At 42.4% G+C, this 20,971-nt stretch overlaps 4 protein-coding genes across 10 annotated transcripts in view; 2 read left to right on the top strand and 2 right to left on the bottom strand.

Annotated features, from left to right (window-relative positions):
- The window catches only part of nebu (solute carrier family 2 member nebulosa), a 20,258-nt gene extending 15,949 nt beyond the window's left edge, over positions 1-4,309 (top strand). For all 3 annotated transcript variants that reach the window (XM_018102384.3, XM_018102382.3, XM_018102383.3), the window contains exons 2-4: positions 1,871-2,491; positions 2,563-2,814; positions 2,880-4,309. In XM_018102384.3, the coding sequence (XP_017957873.1) occupies positions 1,895-2,491; positions 2,563-2,814; positions 2,880-3,455 (1,425 nt within the window). In that variant the 5' untranslated portion in view covers positions 1,871-1,894 and the 3' untranslated portion in view covers positions 3,456-4,309. The remainder of the gene's footprint in view (positions 1-1,870; positions 2,492-2,562; positions 2,815-2,879) is intronic.
- Positions 4,272-13,030, bottom strand: LOC108650274 (uncharacterized). Of its 2 annotated transcripts, XM_018099393.3 has the most exons (11): positions 12,310-13,029; positions 9,005-11,509; positions 7,797-8,926; positions 7,408-7,736; positions 7,161-7,342; positions 7,038-7,089; positions 6,793-6,980; positions 6,241-6,731; positions 6,014-6,170; positions 5,748-5,954; positions 4,272-5,683 (listed from the first exon to the last, which is right to left on the bottom strand). In XM_018099393.3, the coding sequence occupies exons 1-11, from the start codon at positions 12,698-12,700 to the stop codon at positions 5,175-5,177; spliced, it is 6,141 nt and encodes a 2,046-aa protein (XP_017954882.1). In that variant the 5' UTR covers positions 12,701-13,029; the 3' UTR covers positions 4,272-5,174. The 2 variants fall into 2 exon arrangements, with proteins under 2 accessions (XP_017954882.1, XP_089116347.1); XM_089260221.1 differs by having other exon boundaries at positions 7,797-11,509; positions 12,310-13,030.
- A 246-nt stretch (positions 13,031-13,276) lies between these two features.
- Positions 13,277-14,193, top strand: Sf3a2 (splicing factor 3a subunit 2). The gene has a single exon (XM_018102761.3). The coding sequence runs from the start codon at positions 13,362-13,364 to the stop codon at positions 14,142-14,144; it is 783 nt and encodes a 260-aa protein (XP_017958250.1). The 5' UTR covers positions 13,277-13,361; the 3' UTR covers positions 14,145-14,193.
- A 508-nt stretch (positions 14,194-14,701) lies between these two features.
- Sap130 (Sin3A-associated protein 130) lies at positions 14,702-20,744 on the bottom strand. Of its 4 annotated transcripts, none has more exons than XM_018102441.2 (10): positions 20,587-20,744; positions 20,262-20,376; positions 18,987-19,685; positions 18,303-18,917; positions 16,291-17,807; positions 16,004-16,233; positions 15,616-15,946; positions 15,382-15,552; positions 15,210-15,317; positions 14,702-15,147 (listed from the first exon to the last, which is right to left on the bottom strand). In XM_018102441.2, exons 2-10 carry the CDS (start codon positions 20,338-20,340, stop codon positions 14,998-15,000), a joined length of 3,900 nt encoding a protein of 1,299 aa, XP_017957930.1. In that variant the 5' UTR covers positions 20,341-20,376; positions 20,587-20,744; the 3' UTR covers positions 14,702-14,997. The 4 variants fall into 4 exon arrangements, with proteins under 4 accessions (XP_017957930.1, XP_017957929.1, XP_089115254.1 ...); XM_018102440.2 differs by having other exon boundaries at positions 18,987-19,688; XM_089259128.1 differs by having other exon boundaries at positions 18,303-18,899; positions 18,987-19,868.
- Between the last annotated feature and the right edge of the window lie 227 nt (positions 20,745-20,971).

The raw sequence follows: 20,971 nt of genomic DNA on the forward strand, positions 1-20,971 counted from the left end.
GTTGACTGCCAACGTAAATCTATATATAGTTGCGCATATTGGCATTGGCAGCAGCAGCAGCAGCACCACCACCACCACCACCTCCAGTCACAGTGACCACATAAACAACGCCAACGGCGTCGCAAATATCGATTTCAATGCAGACTTACTGCCCAGCTGGTGTGTCCCAGCCACAAGCAGGAGGTGGCGTGGGCGCGCCTCTTCTCGGTTACCGGTTGGGTAACGCTACTCTCGGCCAGCATTCACCATGTGCGGAAGTGCATTTGTAGGCATAAAGCTGCACCAATGTGGGCTTTGATTGGATATATAAGCGCATATATGTATGTGTGTGTGAGCAGCAGTGATTGCCGCACATTTTGCGAGTGGGCGGTAAAATGAGATAAAGTAAATGGCAAAAAGAAAAGCCAGCAGGGGAAAGGAATTTAAACAGCACTCAGCTATATAAACGCATTTAATATCTGAACAAAATCCGTAAAGAGTGCGTAAATAGAAAAGCTTTTACGATATACATTTTGCTGATACTCTTTAGATAATCCATTAGTTTGAATACTTAAATATTCTGTTATAAACTTAAACTAGACCTTAATTTAAATAGTCAATTATACAACATATCTTTACTAAACATTTTTTTATTATTATTATAAACTAATATCAGCCTAAAATGAAACAAAAAGACAGTAAACAGATTTTCTTTTCAATATTAATAATTAATTATAAAATATATATTTTTTAAGTATGCGCAACTCTATTAAGATCTTGTTAAATGATTACACTTAGTATCTGATAAGCCTCTATCGACAATTTCATTAACTCGTAGCAATTTAATGAACAATAAATTTAGCAGAATTAACGATTATTAATTAGCAGAAATGTTATAGAATTCCTCACATATGTTATTGGTACATATTTACGTGTGGTACCTAGGTACTAGCAGTACTAGCCATATGGAATCGGCACGCGATACCATTAACTACTTTCATATGTAGGCATATGTATCTATCGGAGAATATGGTTTATGGCCGCGGAGCGGGCCATGGCCAAGGCAACAAACGTATAATTGGCGCCGCTTCACTAAGCTGCAGACAATGCCAAATGCACCTGTGCCATAAATTTTTGATATTTTAAGTTAATTATTAATAATTAAATTGAAAATGATTTACTTTATGCAATCCATTACAAGTTGCAAATTATTTCAATTTCAATTCATTTTAAAGTTGTGTTTGACAGCATAAAGTGTTAATTTTGATGTGAGCTAACAAAATATAATATAAGAATAATAATAACAACAGCATCACGTTTTCTATATTATCATATCCGTTCCAATTGAGAAAAGTTGTTTATCTGCTCTTATCGTAATCTACTTAAATCTTATCACATATTCATATGCGCTTGCACTTTCGATTGATATCGTTGATTTGGACGAATGAAATGGCTCTAATTAAGTGGCTTGACGTATATCTAATCTTCAGCATTCCATTCCACTTTCTTGACTCTCAAATGTCTATAAAACGTATCGCCAAACATGAATAAATAAATATTATTGTTTGCAATCATTGCTGTATAGTTTTATTATAATGCAGGAAGTCAACACTTGGGCACAGTGCAAGGGTAAATAAGCCTATCAAGAGCTGTGAATGCTTAGTGGGAACATTTTCCAAACAACTAAAACTTGGGACTTTGGGGCATTCCTCTTTGGCACACGCCGCAATAAAGTCCGTAATCGCATAGGTGGGCATTACTGTGGCTTACTTGTTGTCGGTGCGATTAGACTTATGTCATAATGGGCTTCGATTGTAGCTCTGCTTAGTTGGCCGAACCGTCAAGTGCCCGAATACTAAACACGCTTTACTTGTTTTCTACTCATTTGCAGGATCAGGAAAATCTACTTGGCAAAATGGTGCACACGTCCACCGAGAATCGGGCGAATACCTTTCCGCAATATGTTGCTGCTCTGGCCGCAGCTGGCGGTGCTTTTGCAGCCGGTACCCTGCTCGGCTGGACTTCACCGGCGGAGACGGAAATCGTTAAGGATGGCACTGCGTATGACTTTGATGTGAGCAGCGAGCAGTACTCGTGGGTCAGTTCGTTTATGACCCTTGGTGCTGCCTGCGTGTGCATTCCGATTGGCTTTCTCATCAATTTCATTGGACGCAAATGGACCATGCTGCTACTGGTCATACCCTTCGTATTGGGCTGGGCCCTGCTGATCTGGGCACAGAGCGTGATCATGATGTACATTGCACGCTTCATTCTGGGTATCGCTGGCGGTGCCTTCTGCGTAACTGCGCCCATGTACACTGGTGAAATTGCCCAAAAGGATATTCGCGGCACACTTGGCAGCTTCTTTCAACTGATGATCACCATCGGTATACTGTTCGTGTACGGAATCGGTGCGGGTCTCGACGTCAATAAGATGAGCATCGTGTGCGGCATTATACCCATTATCTTTGGCGTTATATTCTTCTTCATGCCCGAATCTCCCACATATTTGGTAAGTTTGAGACGTACACATACATATTTCCCCAGGGTACTTATTGATGTTTTATGTTCAATATCCTTCAGGTTTCAAAGAATCGCTCAGAGTCCGCCGTGAAATCTATTCAATGGCTGCGAGGCACGGAATACGATTATAGAGCAGAATTGGAGGAACTGCATCAAACCGATCGTGAAATCCGCCAAAACAAAGTGAACATCTTGGCAGCCTTGGCCCGTCCCGTTACCATCAAGGCATTGTGCATTAGCTTGGGCCTGATGTTCTTCCAGCAGCTGAGCGGTATTAACGCTGTCATTTTCTACTCGGAAGCTATCTTTGAGGTAAGTGCTCAGGCTGTCCAGATCTAATATATGCTAGATATCTAATATTGACTTTTTTCAAACAGGATGCCAACACTGGAATAAGCTCCAGCATGTCTACGATTCTGATTGGTGTGATGCAGGTCGTCGCCACCTTTGTATCCACAATGGTGGTGGATAAGTTGGGACGTCGCATTCTGTTGCTCGCCTCGGGAGCAGTCATGGCGCTGTCAACCACCGCAATTGGCGTGTACTTTTATATGAAAGATAAGAATGCGGGCAGTGTTGAAAATTTGGGCTGGCTGCCTGTGGCAAGTTTGTGCATTTTCATGATCATGTTCTCGATTGGCTACGGCCCGGTGCCATGGCTGATGATGGGCGAGCTTTTTGCCACCGACATCAAGGGCTTTGCCGGCTCTATTGCGGGCACCACCAACTGGGTGCTCGCCTTCATAGTGACAAAGACGTTTAAGAATCTTAATGACGCGCTGGGCAGTGGCGGCACCTTCTGGTTATTCGCTGGCGTTACTGTTGTTGGCGTAATCTTCGTCGCCTTGGCTGTGCCCGAGACGAAGGGCAAGAGTCTGAACGAGATTCAAATGGAATTGGGTGGCAATCGGCAGCCATCCACAATGCAGCCAGCGAATAGTGAACCCAAGTAAATCATCTTCAGCTCTGTTAAATTTTACGATTTTTTTATTATATTTAAATGTAACTTTATGTTAAGTGAAGAGTCAAGTTCCGTATTGCAATTGATGAATTTGTTAAAAATTTAATGTGTAAAATCAGTTACATTGGCACCGCTAAAAGATGTGAAGACAGAAAGACAGTAACGAAGAAAGAGTACTAAGAATGAAGACTGAAGGTCAAGTGCATAATAAGCAGCTATATTAGGGCTCTCTTGAATTCAACCACTCCAGGCTCAGCCTCAGGCCATACTATCGCAACTATCGCAAGTTATGTTAACTGCTACCTTCGAGTGGTCCATAGAAAAGACAATAGATATCAACAGTAATCATATAATTCATAGGCAAAAGCACCAGGTATTACACAATAAAGATAACTCATAAAATGATTGTGTAGCCTGGCTTGGTATATGTTTATTTAGATATATCGAAACTGGTTCCGTGTGTTATTCGAAACATTCAGTTTTTTTTGTTTTACATAAGCATTTTTAGCCTGTTTAGTTTTAAGCCAACATATTTATTTACTAAACGGTTTTATAACATTTTATACATATATTATTATTTGATATCAGACATTTGAATCGCAAGCATTACAAAATAAAATTATTCACTCGCGATCGCTACTTATCAAAAAGCTCAACAGTAAAAGCGTTATATCATTGTTAATGCATCCGCATTCATTTTGCAAAATATTGATGTAAAATTACTATATAAATATATATATTAACACCGAGTACCATATACATATAATGGCGATCAAATGTAGAGAAATATATGAAATATATATATATGTATGTTGTAAATAAAATTTTGTCGTTTTTAATACCATATATCAGATATCCCATGCAGATAAGAATTAATTCTTCATAGAATTCTCTGTTTCCTGGCATTTGTTCTCTTGTTCTTTCTCGATGATTTCGTTTATATCAGTCTCAACATCCTTGTCTTCTTTCGACAGCTGCTCATCGTGGGTATTCTCCTCCTCCTTCTCCTCGAGCATATCCTCCTCTTCAGTATACAGGTTATTTGCCCGATTGAGCAAAGGAATTGATTCCAATGATGCTTCCAATCGCTCCATACGCTCCAGTAAATGTGTTAATCGTCGATGATAGTCATCCAACGTGCGTTGATCAGCATAATTGTTTTGTTCACTATCCATGTCAAAAGCCCTATTGACGTCTTCTTTTCAGGATTAAAATACAGAATTTATTTATTTATCGAATTTTGAAATATTATTATAACAAATTTATATTTTTCAATGATTTACTGATTTGTTATTTAAAAATGTTTGATTTATCAAAGCTATACTATATTGACTGAGTTTTCCTTTTATTGTATTAGCTAGTACAAAAGTTCCTGTAGGACCACTTAAAAGTAAAAAGCGGACACTCCAAATTCATATAAACACGTCTGAATGAATTTCAACATTTATATTTTATATTTGAATGCGTTTTTATAAATGTAATAAATATATTTCATTAGATTAATATATTACATACTTTTAGTAATGCAATTACAGGATACCAAATACATATATATTTATATACAATTCATTGCCTATTGTTTTAACAGCTACCAATAAATTATTACAAGTTAATCCAAAAATATTTTTAAAGCGTCAAAACTTCATAAACCGTTACTCTTATAATATCAACAAAATTACCTGTTACAACTAAAATCTCAATAGTGGGCATATCAAAAATATTTATATTTTTTATCCGCATCATAATTGATTATACGAAGTAAGCCATGCTCAGCACCAACGGCCACCCAGTTACGTGCTTCAGCATTCCAGTTCCATCGTACAGAATTGAGGCGCATAAGGTTTAACAGATCAAAATTTGGTAGTCTCTTTATGTTTAAATAAGTTGACTTCTTCTGCTTCTGAGCAACCCTTCTAAGGGGCTTGAGGATCAAACCGTAGTCTTGCTTAAATTCTTCTGGGGTAACCGAATTCAATTCTGCACTGTCGTTCAAGCGACGCACATCCATTGTCGATACGACGCGACAGTCCCTCGATCGTCTTTGTGGCAAATTTAAGTGATCGCAAAACAAGATGTCCACATCTCCGTTATCCGTCCCAACAACTAATGTCAAGTGCTCCCAATTGAAATGCACTGAACGGGCACTACTCAACGTTATATCAAACGTCGCGTGACTAAAATGCATTCCCGATGGATTTAGCGTTAGCAAGCGTGGAAACTCTAAAAATCAAATAGAAAATTTGTATTTCTGAATATGTAAATTATGATTTTGAGATAAGCTTACGAGCTTTATAAACTTCGCTGCATCCAACGACCAGAGTCTCCCACAAAGGAGACCAGGCAAGGCCGCCCAAATACATATTGCACACAGTGTCACCAGTAATTGGCAACGGCTGCGACAAGTTTGCTATGTCATAGACCCATAGCTTACGCACCGTGGTACCAACAACCAACCAACGCACTCCATTCGAGTCATAGTGCAGTTCGAGAACTTGAAAAAAATATTATAGATTAGATAAAAATATAATATAATAGAATTATGTTAATTACGAAATATATTTTTTTCGCCAAAATAAAAGAAATGAGCAGGTACACAGTAACGTTGATCATTACGCTCCATGTAATTCAGTCCTTGGTCGTCCGAAATGTCATAAAATGCCACGTTTCCACTGACGTATCCACTCACTATCAAACCGTGACCAGAACTCTTAAATAAGAGTAAAATAATAAGATTATAGAATCGTAATTATCTTAAAACTGAGTAATAATTCTCTTACTTCAGACCAACATATTTTAGTGCACGCATCCTGTACGGGATTATCTATATCCAAACTAAGTGTAAGTACCGGTTGCAAAACAATAACATCAGTTTGTTTATTCGTATGGCCCCTCTCGTGCTTAAGGCATAATGGCAGCGCGTAAATAATTGTACCCAATGCACTGCCCACGGCAAGTAAACCCAATCGGTTTATAGATTCATCGTAGCCGCCGCTAGGCATAAATGCTATGCTATGCACCGGTCCTTCTGGCACACATATACCATAATGCACTCGAATCTGCAGTGGAAAGACGTTGTCGTCACAACCTGGCGACATTTTGCATTCGAGCAGGAACAGTAATGCTTTCTCCGGTTTGTCCCTATGTTGGCGGGAATAACCGAGCACCTTATTGCGTTGGGAGCATAACAAATATTGTGTCTTTACGTGCGATGGTAAAGGCACCCATGCAAGCTCTTTTATAGGGGTGCCAAGATAGCAGACTGACTCATCTGGAAGAAAAATTAAAGTTAGTCAATAATTAAATTGTAAGAATATCGCGATCGAAATTACCCTCTCTTTGAAAGCCCTCCTGTGGCCTCAAATGCATCCAGTCGTTCTCATGCTCTCCGCCATAGGCGTAACGCATGGAAGTGGACTCCATAGATGGCAACAGTTCTTCGGCATCGGCAGGCGAAAGCTTTTCATATCGGGGCAGTAAATGCGGGTACAAAGTGTCTTTGGCATAATTGTTTTGGATACTAATGGAATAGACATATTTTATTATTAAACTAATGGATATACTCTATAATACTTACAAATAATTGCTGCGCTCCTTCATCTCTTTTTTAACATTAATGCGACCACGCACTATAATTTAAAATTTGTAATGAATATAAAATAGGAAAAACTGAAAAGAATAATTGAATAATACAACTTACAAGCATTTTCTCTTTTGGGCAATATTTTAGCAGGTTCATCACTTATACTCGAGACTTCGGACTCGTCGTCTTCATCATCAGATGATTCTTTATCCGCGGTAATTTCATAGTCGGATGCGTCACCATCGGTCTCCTTGATATTTTCTGTTTGACTTGCAATCTTCTCCAACTTGGTTTCAGCCCTAAATTTAAAAATGAATCATTTTAATATATCTTGTAAACATTTTTAATCGGGTATTCAACATACTTCAAGGTGGACTTGCGCTTGGCGCGACCTGTATTGCTGTACACTGGCAAATTGTCTTCTTCTGGTGCTGCCTCAGCTGCCGGCTCCTCTTCACTTTGCACTGCCACACGTTTACTGCAGGTGCGACTGTGCGTCGCAAAGGATAGCTTGGTATAACTACCGTTGCAGTGCTCACACACTATGCGCTGCTTGGTACCACAACCTTCCAAGTGGATTAACAGACCCATGGCGGAATACAGTTGAACTTTACATAGACGACAACTCAGTCCCTTCTTGCCCCCATCCATATAAGTTTTAATCATTTTCGCCACGTTGTTGCGAGTGAGCAGCTGTAATAGATGTATTATAGTAATAAATCTACACAGTCTTAAAGGTGCATAGGTTCATACCGGAGGAGGTTCCTCGATAGACCAGCCAACGCCGTAGTGCTCTGCGATATGCGACTGCCAGGTTGCACTGTTACAGCGCACGAGACACAAGCCACACTGCTTATCGCCCTCACCTCGGCCATCCTCTCGCAACTCTTCGTCGCTCTCCAATTGCGATCGATTGCGTATGAGTAGAAGTCGCATGTAGTAGTCGTTGACTTTCTTGCAGGACTCAGGACTATCATTGACTTCCATTTCTTTGGGTTTGCGACCACGGCGCTTTGGCGTCGGTGTGCTGTTAATATCTTCCGATTGTATTTTGGCTTTTGGTGTACTTAGCGAGCAGGATTTCGGCGGCCGACCTCGTCTTCTCGTAACTGGAGCTGGTTCATTCGTTACAGCTTCATCCGGCGCATTTATTTCCATGATATTTTCAATTTCCATGGCTTCTGTAGAGGGATTCACATCCTTTGATTTGGGACTTTTGACGTTTACGGTCGACCCCGAGCTGCTTTTCGCGTCTTTTCCTTTCACACTCCTACGGGCACGTTTCGGCTCAGTTTCTAATCCAGCGTCCTGCGCCCTAGAGTTCCGCTTAGATGCTTTTCGCTTCAATGACTCCTTCATGACTGGCTCAGTTGGAACGACGTCTTGTTGACAATTGGTTTCTGCGTCCGCTTCCTGGTCAATCGATTCATTAGTCACACTATTATTAATAACAGATTCAGTCTTTGGTTTATTGGTCAGCAATTCTTCTTCGGTCTCATCATAGTCCGGCGAGGCATCATCACTTATGTCCGTTTCTCTAGCCTTGGAATGCTTGACACGTTTACTGCTCGATTTCTCTTCGAATCCATGAAAAAAGTCACCATCGTCGTCACTGGTGCTGGAAGTTTTTGTTCGATTGGCCCCATTTGAGTTGCTCTCCACATGAAGTGGTCTCTTCATTGCATTTAGGGATTCCGCTTTCTCGGATGCGGCTGCCTTTGCTTGGGCAGCTTTTGCAGGTCTCTTGACGGTCAGCACCGGTCGTGTTTTCAGTAGCTTCTTTCTAGGCAGTTTAGCTGTCGACTCCGGCTTGACCTCATTGCTGCACGTCACCACTTTCTCTGCCGCCAAGTGAGTTACAAGATTTTGGATTCCCAATGCTTCTGCACACGTATTATCCGTGGATATTAATTTTTTATTATTATGTGTGGGTTTTTTAAAAGGTATTTGAGGCTCACCACCTTGTGGCGGAGGTTGCTTTTGCTTCACAGCATCGAAAAGTGATACAGCTGATGGTTGTGTGGAGGCCGAATTAGCTGCCTCATGAACTGTCCCATTATGGTTATCCTTTTTGTTTGATTTGACAGACTTAAGCTTTGACATCTTAGGTGGATGATATAGCTGCGATAGGTCTTTTTCTTGAATCGGTTCAGTATCAACCTTATTTACGTCCTCACCATCTTCAGCTATCACACGTTCTGTTTTATTTGAGATCTCAGTTTTATCACCTGATGTGCTGGTCAAATTTTCTATGCTGTTCTTGACTCCATTATCTGTTGCTATTTCTTTTTCAGCTATAGTTATTTTTGGTTGTTCACTTTTATTTTCCACTTCAGCGGGATTTATATTGGATACGTTTTGATTTAAATCATTCTTTGATTGTAGTTTACTGTCAGTCACATCTTCAAGGGATTCGCTCATTAAATTCTGAGCAGACTGTGCATCCTTCAGCTCTGTACTATCGGATGAAATAACCATATTAGATGTACCTAATTGCTCATCAGCTAAATTCTTTCCTATACTCTCATTCGGCTTAGAAACAGTTGGTTTTTTATTACGTTGTACCAAATTGATTTTGCCCTTTTTGGGTTTGTAAGGTATCGGCTTAGCAATCTGTTTTTTTTCTTCCACTCCATGTAATTCAACCTTAGTCTCAGACACTGAAATCATTTTCGATTTGGGCGTCTCATCCACAGAAGACTCTGGTTCTACTACAGCTGGGGGTTTCGATAAAGCATAATTCTTTTTTGGATTGGTATACACAGGTTCCTGCGATGGTACTTTCATAGGTTTAAGCTTGACAATGTCTGACTGTTCTTCGTTATTGCTATCATTGGCGGGAGTTTCAGTATCTGTTGTACTCGCGCTGCTCTCCACTATCGTTGCATTTGGACTTATAGATAAGACATTCGGTTCTTTGCCATTCACATTTAATGTGGCATGCAAAATATCCATATCCTGCAGTTGTAATATCTTGCCTATGGCCAAATCATCCTCCGGTTTTGTATTTTGGGCAGGTGGAGGTGGAATTGAAGATTGACAATTGCCAAATTTGGCATTCAAACTCATCTCCTCTGGAGACAGCTCAAAATAGTTATTTGAATCGCCATCGTCAGTTGCAGTCAGTTGTGCTATGAAATCCACGGCAGACAGTTCATGGCTTGGTGACTCGTTAACCTCTGGTGACGTCGATAATGAAGATGGTGGGGCTGATGATGGTAGCGGTGATGACAAACGCTCTGAAGTCGATGATGGCGAGCTAATCTCGATAATTGTCTTATTTGTTGCTCCTTTGGTGGCCTTGTCTGGTGAGGAAAGTGTTATTGGACTCGTTGAAGTGTCAATGCTTGGAGTTATTAGAGATGCGGATTCTATATTTGTAGAAGCCGGAATTTTGGAAGAGGCGGCGACTTCTGATGATAAATCAAGTTTAATGCACTTAGGAGTTATTACCGAGGAAGCTATTATAAGTGACGAGGAAGGTTTTTTACTTGTGACTGAAGTTATCAACGGAGCTGATGATGATAAAGAAATCATCGGAGTAGGTATCGTTTTAATAACTGGATCTATCAGCGATGAAGGCATTGCAGATGAGGAAGGTTTAGTACTTGTGGAAGTTGTAGTGACTGGAGCATTGGAAGATGCACAAGTCTCTTTCGTAGGCGGTACAGTTTCGATATTGCTGGCAACTGAACCTTGCACTGGTTTTACAGCTTGATTGTCTATGCTGGGCAGCTTTTGCTGCTGTACATGCTGCATTGCTTGCTTGTGCACTTCTTTGGCCAGTTGAGAAATTCGCTCACGTGGCAATTTTAGTTTATTCACATTCAGTATGATCTTCTTGATCGGAGCACTGGGCTTCTTGACTGCTGTTTTTTCCTTATCTGCATGTTCAGAGTCCGCTACAGTAGATGCTGAAGTCGTCGGAACTGCCGTTGATTTGCCATTTGGCAACCGCAAAGCCCTCAAATCAATTTTCTCTTCAGGGGTCAACACCTTGTTCTCCAGTACAATCAGCGGCGGCGGAGATTTTGATGTTGTTGAGGTTGATACTGTTCGAACTTCTGATATTGCTGGTGAAGATACTCGATTTATTGAAGTATCTATTTCTGGCGCTCGTGCTGGCGATGATTGCCTGTTTTGCGATATACCTCCACACATTGCACGATGTCTGGGCAATTGATTCACCAGATTGAGCAACAACGGCGGATGGGAACGCACCGTTAAGTCGGCTTTGGCTATGGGCACTGAGAAGCCGCTTGACTGGCCAGAACGGCTTATAGTTCCCGAGCTTGTCGGTGCTGTCCTTGGCGTAGCGGCTGGCGGCTGGCATTGCTCCCGTTTCTGCTGCTGTTGTGGTTCCGATTTTGCGGATTTGTTCAGAATTTTATTTTTTATTAGTCTTTTAATATGTGACGATTGTTCAATTCTAGATATCAGTTTATTATTCGCGATATGGCTTGCAGCTGGAAAATAATGTAAAAATGTTAAATGTTAACAGAATCAAACTTACTTCATAATTACTTTTAAACAAGACATTAATTTATATGTGCTGCTAAACTAATCAGAGTTTATTTATACATTTTATGCGAGTGTTTATTTAAATTTAAGTAATATAAAAAAAAAATCAATACAATTAATTTGCTAAATTGAAAAACTGGCACAGCCTCAGCCTGTCTGTGACGTGAATTGAACCTAGTCCACGTGTCTAACCCTAAAACACTCATACATCCTACCGTGTACATTATCATGCTACACCATCGAAAGCGTCCAAAATATGGGGTCGAATGTAATACTTCTATTAATCTAAAGATGTTCGGGCTCAAAAAAAAATTTATACCCTACATTTTATTATAGGATTAATCTTTAATAGTTCCATAGATCGCTATGAAGGTAATCTAATTTAAAATTCATTTTTTTAACATGTATTAATTACTACACGAATTTTACTATGTATTAATTAAAAAAAAAAAAAAAAAAAAAAAAAAAAAAAAAAAAACTACCTTTTTTATTTATAAAAGTTACTTTCTTTAACATAAAAACTTTGTTCGGTCCTTGACACGAACCAGGTCCGAACGCTCGTTCGCATTATTAAAATACCCCAAGAACTTAAGCAGCAGCGCCACTGACGAATAAACGGCTAACACGGCTACATAATGACATATCTAATGAAATCATCTTAACGAAATAACCCACCACAATTTTTAAATATTCCGATTTTAATTATGAAAAAAGGAAATAATAAATGTTAAAATACGTTTAATACCATTCTGTTCCTCGTGGTGTTGCTTTTCTTGTATGCTTGTTTGTGTATGTGCTGCAGGCGTTGTCGCATTTGTCGGCGCAGCTGTGGGCAGAATTGCAGACTTTGATGGTGACACTTTTGTCGTTTCTGATGCAATACTTTTTGTTCCAAGCACATTTTGTTTGCTTAATGCCTCTGCCAGTTTTCTATGCAAGCCTGCATCTTTTAGTTTTTTAAAATCTAATGGTATTTGATTGATGATTCGTCTAGGCAATGATCCTCCTTTATCAAGTGACTGTGCAGACGACGGCGTAGACGACGGCATTGGAATTTTGTTGTTTTCGGCTTGGCCCTGCCCAGAAGTTGGCATTGTTGTTGGTGATTTTAAAAATTGCTTCTTCGCTTCATCCATATTTTATTTTATTTTATTTAAAACCGAGTCTGCAGTCAAATTACGCAGCGAATTGACGTAAATTACAAGATTTACATTCACAATTTATTTTCACAGCGCATATTTTCAGGCAAACAAGTTTTGAAGCAAACACGACTTACGTATTTTACATTTGTATAAAATGTGAACATTTATTATTCTAAAGTATTTTGTGCCAATAATTGGCCAATCTTTCAATATATTTGAACTTTTATATGCAAAAAATACGAACATGTGCAACGCTAAGCGCTGACCAGAGTGCCTGAATCTGGAAAATACAAAAATACGATGCTTTTTACAACTTTCTTAATGATCGATGTATCGATGTTCCGGACTTTTATTTATTTAATTTAATTTATTTAATAAACACCAATAACTACTGAATACTATAAAAAAAAGGTATACTTTCACAGTATATTAAAAAAAAAAAAAAAAAAAAAAACAATAAATAGTTTCTTTAAATTGTCGATTGGTGATTGTCGTATTTCTTAATATCGATATATTATGAACAGCAATCGATATTATAATCAAATATATAACAAGCGAACAAGCTGAGAAAACAGCCTGACAACCCTACTGTCAAGTGGTAGAAATACAGCGTTTACTTTTTCTTGTAAAACGTTTTGTGAAGTTGAATTAAACCATGGATTTCCAAAATCGCGCCGGTGGTAAAACCGGTAGCGGTGGTGTCGCCTCCTGGTCGGAGACAAACCGCGAGCGAAAGGAACGTCTCCGTCAACTAGCGCTCGAGACCATCGATCTGAATAAGGATCCTTATTTTATGAAAAACCATCTCGGCTCATATGAGTGCAAATTATGCTTAACACTGCACAACAATGAGGGTAGCTACTTGGCTCACACCCAGGGCAAAAAGCATCAGGAGAATTTGGCCCGGCGTGCAGCCAAAGAAGCTAAAGATGCACCCTCTTCGCTTCTGGCGCCGGAGAAGCCCCGCGTTGAGCCCAAAAAGTTTGTGAAAATCGGCCGTCCCGGCTATCGTGTGACCAAGCAACGAGAGCCGACGAATGGTCAACAGTCGCTGCTCTTCCAGATTGACTATCCAGAGATAAGCGAAGGTATTGTGCCCCGTCATCGGTTTATGTCCGCCTATGAACAGAAGATTGAGCCGCCAGACCGCAAGTGGCAATATTTACTATTCGCTGCTGAGCCGTATGAAACAATCGGCTTTAAAGTGCCGTCGCGAGAGGTGGAGAAAACAGAGGGCAAGTTCTGGACGCACTGGAATCGAGATACCAAACAGTTCTTTTTGCAGTTCGCTTTCAAATTCGAGCCAAAGATATTGCCACCGCCGCCACCGAATTTGCATCGCACCTTGGGCCCACCAGCTGGTTTCCCCATTCCAGGTCCTCCGCGTCCGGCAATGCATCCCATGTTCAATGGCGTGCCGCCTCCACCACCCATGTAATCGCACCAACTCTATTAGTATAAAATAATAAAATACAATATGTTTGTAAGGTTGTTTGTGTTTCGCTTCAGTGGGATCTTCTAGGTTGGCCAGCTGATAGATCGGGAAATATCTTGTGGACCGAGATCAGTAATGTCGGTGTGCATGGTGGCAAAGATCTTCGACTATGTCAATCGCAATCGAAGTACTGAATACAGCATATAATCCATTCAGCATTGAGGTACGAGCCTAGTTGTATGGAATTGTTTCTCTTACTATGAAGTGGGTGCATAAATCAGTTGACGACGAAAATGGACCAACGTGTTTATTTAAATGATTTGGATATTTAAACAATCATACGAAAAAGAGAGTGGATTGGATTGACCAGGGCAGATCTCAATCTCATCGAAAATCTATGGCTGGATATAGATGAGGCAGTTGCCTTATTGCCACCAGTCAGCAAGAGGTCGCTTGGTCGTATTGTTGAGTGGTCCTAGAGCAAGATGACAAGACTTATTTGAATCGATTTCACGACGTTGAGTTGCCGTCATTGTCGCCTTGCTCGGTAATTAAATTCATTTAACTTAAAATCAAATGTTTTTTTATTTCATTTTAAGAACTTGAAAAAATATTACATACTTAATTTTTATTGGTGTTTAGTTGTTTTGTCTTGTGTGATTCCTTTTGCTTATGCATTTTTTGTAAAGTATATCTTACAAATTTTGTATGTGTTCGTTAAATTAATTATAACTAATGTACATAGTTATCTTAGGCAATATACAAACTTATCGTTATTTGTATTAACAACTAAAGGCGCAACATGTCGTTGTAATCTTCTCCAAACTGCTTTACACTTTTATATACGTAAATGTACTTAAAGTTTCTCGCGTTTCTTAAAATTGCGCTTCGATTGCAAGCGATTGATGATGTCCGAGACATGAGGTTGATGATCAAAGATCTTCATTAGCTGATTTTGCGCCTCATTGATGCCATCGGTTATGATCTTACTTCGCTGTATGTTGCCCTGTACATGATAATAATTAATTAGTTAAATAATAGATATATAATTAATTAATTTGAGCTTACCTTTAATAGCTCGCTGATGCGCTCAATTTCGCCGAGCTTATCTTTGTCCTTTTCCAGAACTTTTAACATAGTTTCCAGTTGGCTTAAACTCACCATTTCCGAATCGTTCTGTAAATTGTAATGGATTTAATAAACGAGCAACTTGTTGGTTGTTGGTTTTAGTTTGACTTACCAGATCCTCCATTTGTGAGCGTAGATGATGAATCTTCCAGCCACTAATTTTCTTCTGCACATTTGGTTGATTGGCCAGATCAATCACTGTGGCGCGTCGCTCATCACGTGGCTTCACATCCGTATATCGATGAAAATGATTGTTCGCCAGCTTGTTCGTCGGCTTGTACGTCTGCGTTGTGTAGAAGAAACATATATAATCATCACAAATAGTTACAGATTACAGCAAACTCACATTCAGCAGCGCACAATTACGCGGACGTCGCAGCACATAGTCCACCGGATTTGCGTTCTCCTTATTGCCAGCCACAGGCGGCGCACCGCCCAGCCGATGATTATTTACATCGCCAGTGCCGCTGGCATTGGGAGTGGTGCTGGTGCTGCCCGCGGCTGCCAGTAGCAGGCCACCGTTGTTGATGCCCGACGGATGCTGCTGCTGCTGCTGTTGCACGAAACTTGATGCTGCCTCTTGAGCGGTGCTGCTCTGGCTGCCCACGTTGCCCATTGGCGGCGGCAACGAAAGCGATAACGATGCCTGGCTCTGGTTGGACTGCTGGCTATCATTGCTGTAAATGAGAACAAGTTTATGCATGCACATATGGTAAAAGTCATTCACAACTCACGTGGATCGTCGTGGCTTCTTGCGAGCCACGCTGTAATCTGAGTTGCTGCCACTGCCGCTGGTGCCGTTCATGCGCGCCTGCTGCAATTGGCTGGCCGTCAGTGTAGCGGCTTGCGTTGCCACCAGATGCGAGCCCTGTTGCTGTGGCACATCCACAAAAGCGCTGGCTATGCCACTGCCACGGGCTCCCAATGTTGTGTGCGTCACGTTCGACGGATGCGTGGGATACAGCTAAAAGATACAATACATTAGTTTTCGAATAGTTCAAAATAGACTCCAAAGACGTACCTCATTTATGGGATTGAAGTGTGTTGCGTTGTCACGCACAGCCGCTCCAGTTGGCTCATCACCAATCCGATTAATAGACAGATTACTGTCCTGCATTTGCTGATCCACGCCGGGCGACGAATTAGCCGAGACGGTGGTAGAACCGTCGGACGAAGCCGGCGAATCGGCACGCACGTTGCGCGTGCTCACAATACTGCCACCTGTTGTCGAGACAGATGCTGTGGATGCCGAGGATGCACCCACTAGAGCACCAGCTGCCGCTGAGACGGAGCTGACGCGCTCACGGTCCTTCTTGGCTAGCGCCTCAACAGTCAGAGCCGAGCCGCTCACCGTTGTTGTGGCTGGCTGCGTTGCCGGTGCCACAGAAACGGGTTGTATATTGAAGGCGGAGCCACCAGCCAGATTAACGGCTGTCACATTCCCCACCGAGCCTGAAGCATTGCTGTTGCTGCTCATGGAGAGCAGCGTGGGTGCCAGATTCTTGACGCCGCGTATAGGCGAGCCCTCGGCATCGCGCTTACGCATGAAATTGGACACCAGTGTATTCGCGCCCACTGGCACCGGCATCTGCATGGGCAAGGCACTAACTGTGGCGCCGCCGCCTGTCGTCGTGGGCACAGCGCCCGTTGTCACCTTGACGGAGGTGTGCAACGGTATCACCATGTGCTGAGGTGGTCCGCCAGTCGCGTGTGCAGCGCTCGCTGGTATGATCAGCTGCTGATGTCCAATGGCCCGATTGCCACCTGCAGTTGCCGACGATGGCAGCACCGTAAAAGTGGCCGTGGATCCTGTCCCAGTTCCCACCTGCTGCGCATGGGTGGCAAAGGGCAGCGACGATACGGAGAGGCTGCTGTTGCCCGAGCTGCTCACTAGCTGGGCCTGCGCTTGCTGAGCCTGGGCTTGAGCCTGGCCATGTGTGTGTGTACTCTGCGTGACCGTTGTGGTGGTCAGCGACAGAACGCCCGTTGAGGCTGGCATAGATTCATAGTAGATGGCTGAGCTACCCGGTGGCAAGAAGGATGTGCCTGCCGCGGACGTGGCCACTGAAGATGCAGTTGATGTTACGCTGACGCCACTGCCGCCGCCGCTGCGTTGCTGTATGAATACATTCGTTCCCGCACCGCTGGACGGTAGGCCGCTGCTGGATGCGGCCGCATCTACTCCGCTCGGCTGGGCCATCATCATTTTGCCCACAGTTATGCCGCTTGCATTTTTGATGGGTGTCAGTGTGCCCGTCAAGATGTTGCTCGCGGGTCCACCACGCCCGCCAATCGTCAAAGGTAACACCGTAGCGGAGCCGCCCGTAGACGCAGCTGCTGCAGCTGCAGCGGATCCACTCGACACCGAACTGGTTGTCACACTAGACGCAACACTCGGCACCGCCTGTATGCTGGCCACGCCTTGCGGTGTCATTGTAGGTCCACTGCCCGCCGTCGATAGCTTGCCAATGGGATTCAATTGCGTTATAGTCAGTGAAGGCTGAACTTTGGCTGTCATTGTAACTGGCGGTCTAATGCCTGCAAAAATTGTAAGAAAAAAAAAAATTACAAAATTTTATCCCGTTGAATATTTGTATGTCAGAAAATTTCTTATACAGAATAAATTGCTACGTGTCCCTAATCATACGCACGTCTGTTTACATGACAGTTTGAATCTATCGATTAATTGCAGCGCTGACATCAAATCAATTTAGTTTCTATTGCAATTTCTTTTGAACGAAACACAGAAGGCTATGAGGCAAATAAATGTCATGTGGAAGTATCCGCACAGTTTGCAAAATATTTGGTTAGTTTTCTATTAGTTGTCACTAATTGTGTTATATAAATAAAATTTCAAATTGAATTGCAATAAGTCATACAAGGTAAATCAAATAAAATCTTCTTTTTCGACACTAGAAATTGGCTCAGCAAAATTTAAAGTGCGAATTCATTTGATTTAATAATTTACTTTAATAATTTAATTTTCCTTTAATTTCTTCAATTTTCCTTGAATTTCTCATTCACATTCCTTACCCATTTTAGCTGCTGCACTGGTGCTCATCAAAAACGGCTGGAGCATAACATTCGCAGCTAGGCGAGTGGTGGAGCCAATTATTTGCTGTCCCCCGGCTGTGGCCGGCTGCTGCAGCTGTATGATGCGTGTGGTGGGCAGATTCGCGGCAGTTAGGGCAACTGGAGCAACGCCTGCGGCTCCACCACTGCCGCCCGGGCCGCGGCCAGCCACAGTGACGCCGCCCGAGACGCTCACTGGTGTGGGCGGCGCAACGTTGGAGTTGAGCTGCGGTATGCTGGGCGCTCGAATGCTGATGCTTGTGGTGTTAAGCTTGGTGGCCGGGAAACTCTTGCCCAGCGGTATGGGACGCACCTGACGGGGCGTAACTGTGGTGCCGCCCGGCGTTGTGGACGCGCCGCTTGTGGCGTTGCCTATTGGTGTCGCAACGGCAAAGCGAGGATTGAACTGTGGATTTGGATTCGTGTTGGGCGCGCTAGTGGCAGACACGTTCGAGGAATAGACTAGTGTAGCCTGATGTTGACGCGGTGGCAGCACAGTAGCCACATAAGCTTGCGGCACACCCGTGGGCCCCGAGGGCTGCGTTGGCATAGACTGTGCTGCAGAGACGGTGAGAGCTAGTTGAAGTAGTATAGACACAATTTAAAATTAGCTCATTCAAAAGATTTAATAGATTTTTCATTTACCTGTCGGTGCCTGCACAGGCGTTGCTGTTGTGGAGACGCTGGCACTACTCACGCTCGCCGAGGTCGTTATGAGACGTTGCCTGGGCTGATGAATGGCACGAATAAGTTGCACCTGTCCATTGCTCTGCATCCAGGCCGTTGCACCGGGCGTATTGGCCGACGAGATGACTGTTGACGGCTGCGAGGTACGTACAAAATTGCCCGTGCTACTAAGACCCGCTGGCGCTGGGCTGACACTAGCCGATGACGTTGCACGCAAGGGGGTGACAAGGCGTTGGGCACCCGTCACGCCCACGCCACTCATCTGGGTGGCCGTTACGCTTGCACGCGGCAAATATGTGGCCTGTGTAACGGGTCGAGTTACTGTAATCGATGCATTCGATACGCTGCGTGCCGGCGCTGCCGGTATGGCTGTGATTTGTGTACGGCCCGTGGCGGTGACATTTTCCAGCTGCTTGATCATGGGCATGACGACGCGCACCTGTGTGGAGGGACCGGCCGATGCCAGAGTTCGTATAGAGGCGGCGGTAGTCGCTTGACCAGTGTTTAAGGCAATGGGCGTGCCGCTGAGCGATGTTTGCACCGTATTGCCTGCAGTGGCCACTTTAATGGTGCCACCGCTAATGATGGGCGTGCCAGTGATAGAAATACCCCCGTCGGTCTTCACGTGCGTTATCTTGGCGGCAACTGTGGAGTGTGCTGCTGATGGCAAATGGGGTAATGAATATCTATGTATAGCGCCACGAAATTGTACGTGCGATTGTGTGGATGATGATGATGCCATATGCATTGCATTTGATTTAGTTGCTGTTGTGTTCTGTGCTATCAAGTGCATTGTGTTTAGATGAGGATGAGTGCGTATCTTAACGGCTTTTAATGTGGCTGTGTTTTAGATAAATAAAAAACGGAATGGAGCAACACTTTTAAGCTAATTGGCAACGCCACGAAAATTACTATTGACTCTGGCATCACTACGGCGAACGAGTACACAATAACAAAGCACATACACATACTCTCACACACAGCCATATGCTACGAATGAGATTGAAAAGCAAAACGTAACAAACACTGCGCGCGTTTGCTATGACAAAAGAGAACTAACAAGAAAGTACACTAGCACAAATACACACACTTGCATACATATGTATGTATACACGTGCAATTGTAAAGCACAAAAATGTTATGAATACACACAATGCAAACAAATACAGACACACACATATGTATTTATATCTACCTATGGATGTGAATACATTATAGATATCAAATACATACCAGGCGCCGTTGTCGTAGCTGTACCTCCAGTGCTACCACCCACCGCACCGCCTGCTCCACCTTCACTCGACGCACTCATGCTTTTCAAAATTCCAGTAAATTATTGGTAAAAGTACTGCAAAACATAGAATTAAACAATCTTGCTTAGACTCTATGCTGTTGCGTTTTTTCTTTTCTTATCAAACCACGGCTCATGCATATGTATATATTACGTATGTATACATTTGCATACGAGTATGCATATATGCACTGAGTGTTTAAACGCAATAGTATACAAATTGTGCAATACGCGCCTTTAATAAAGTTATGTTCATGCACTTTTTACCTTGGTCTTCACAATTTTTTTTGTATACGTTGTGTACAATGCAAAAGTTTTCACTATCTGTTGTGTACCCTTCTGTTTATTTTAATAATGGTAATGCTGCTTCTTAGAGACGTGTGCATATCGCTGCAAACTATCGATAATGTTTAGAAGTATTATATATCAATAGCTTATGTCTGAAATGTTGAACTCGATATATTGGCGCGCACAGTTTGTATAACTTATTACAAGTGTGTTGAGTACGAATCATTAAAAATGGCATCTGTATAAATATTGATATGTATATATGTATATATATTCATATTCGTCATCGAGGTGAGTCTGGTCGTCGGCGATAATTAAAGTGCAAAAGATATTACATGGCAACTCTGGCCGATACCGCTAACAG

The sequence above is a fragment of the Drosophila navojoa genome, chromosome 4, assembly GCF_054131105.1.
Source record: "Drosophila navojoa isolate 15081-1374.11 chromosome 4, UAZ_NAV_1.0, whole genome shotgun sequence".
Taxonomy (NCBI): Eukaryota; Metazoa; Arthropoda; class Insecta; order Diptera; family Drosophilidae; genus Drosophila; species Drosophila navojoa.

What these genes read in the sequence shown, in the direction of transcription:
- LOC108650274 (XM_089260221.1), bottom strand. Translation starts at nt 12,700, where the DNA reads ATGGATGAAGCGAAGAAGCAATTTTTAAAATCACCAACAACAATGCCA. An exon ending in AAGCGCAAGTCCACCTTGAA is followed by an intron (nt 7,343 to 7,407) that starts GTATGTTGAATA and finishes TTTTAAATTTAG; the next exon opens with GGCTGAAACCAAGTTGGAGA. An exon ending in CAGCGAAGTTTATAAAGCTC is followed by an intron (nt 5,684 to 5,747) that starts GTAAGCTTATCT and finishes TTTGATTTTTAG; the next exon opens with AGTTTCCACGCTTGCTAACG.
- Sf3a2 (XM_018102761.3), top strand. Translation starts at nt 13,362, where the DNA reads ATGGATTTCCAAAATCGCGCCGGTGGTAAAACCGGTAGCGGTGGTGTC.
- Sap130 (XM_018102439.2), bottom strand. Translation starts at nt 20,340, where the DNA reads ATGAGTGCGTCGAGTGAAGGTGGAGCAGGCGGTGCGGTGGGTGGTAGC. An exon ending in GCCTGTGCAGGCACCGACAG is followed by an intron (nt 18,918 to 18,986) that starts GTAAATGAAAAA and finishes TACTTCAACTAG; the next exon opens with CTCTCACCGTCTCTGCAGCA. An exon ending in AAGAAGCCACGACGATCCAC is followed by an intron (nt 15,947 to 16,003) that starts GTGAGTTGTGAA and finishes TCTCATTTACAG; the next exon opens with CAATGATAGCCAGCAGTCCA.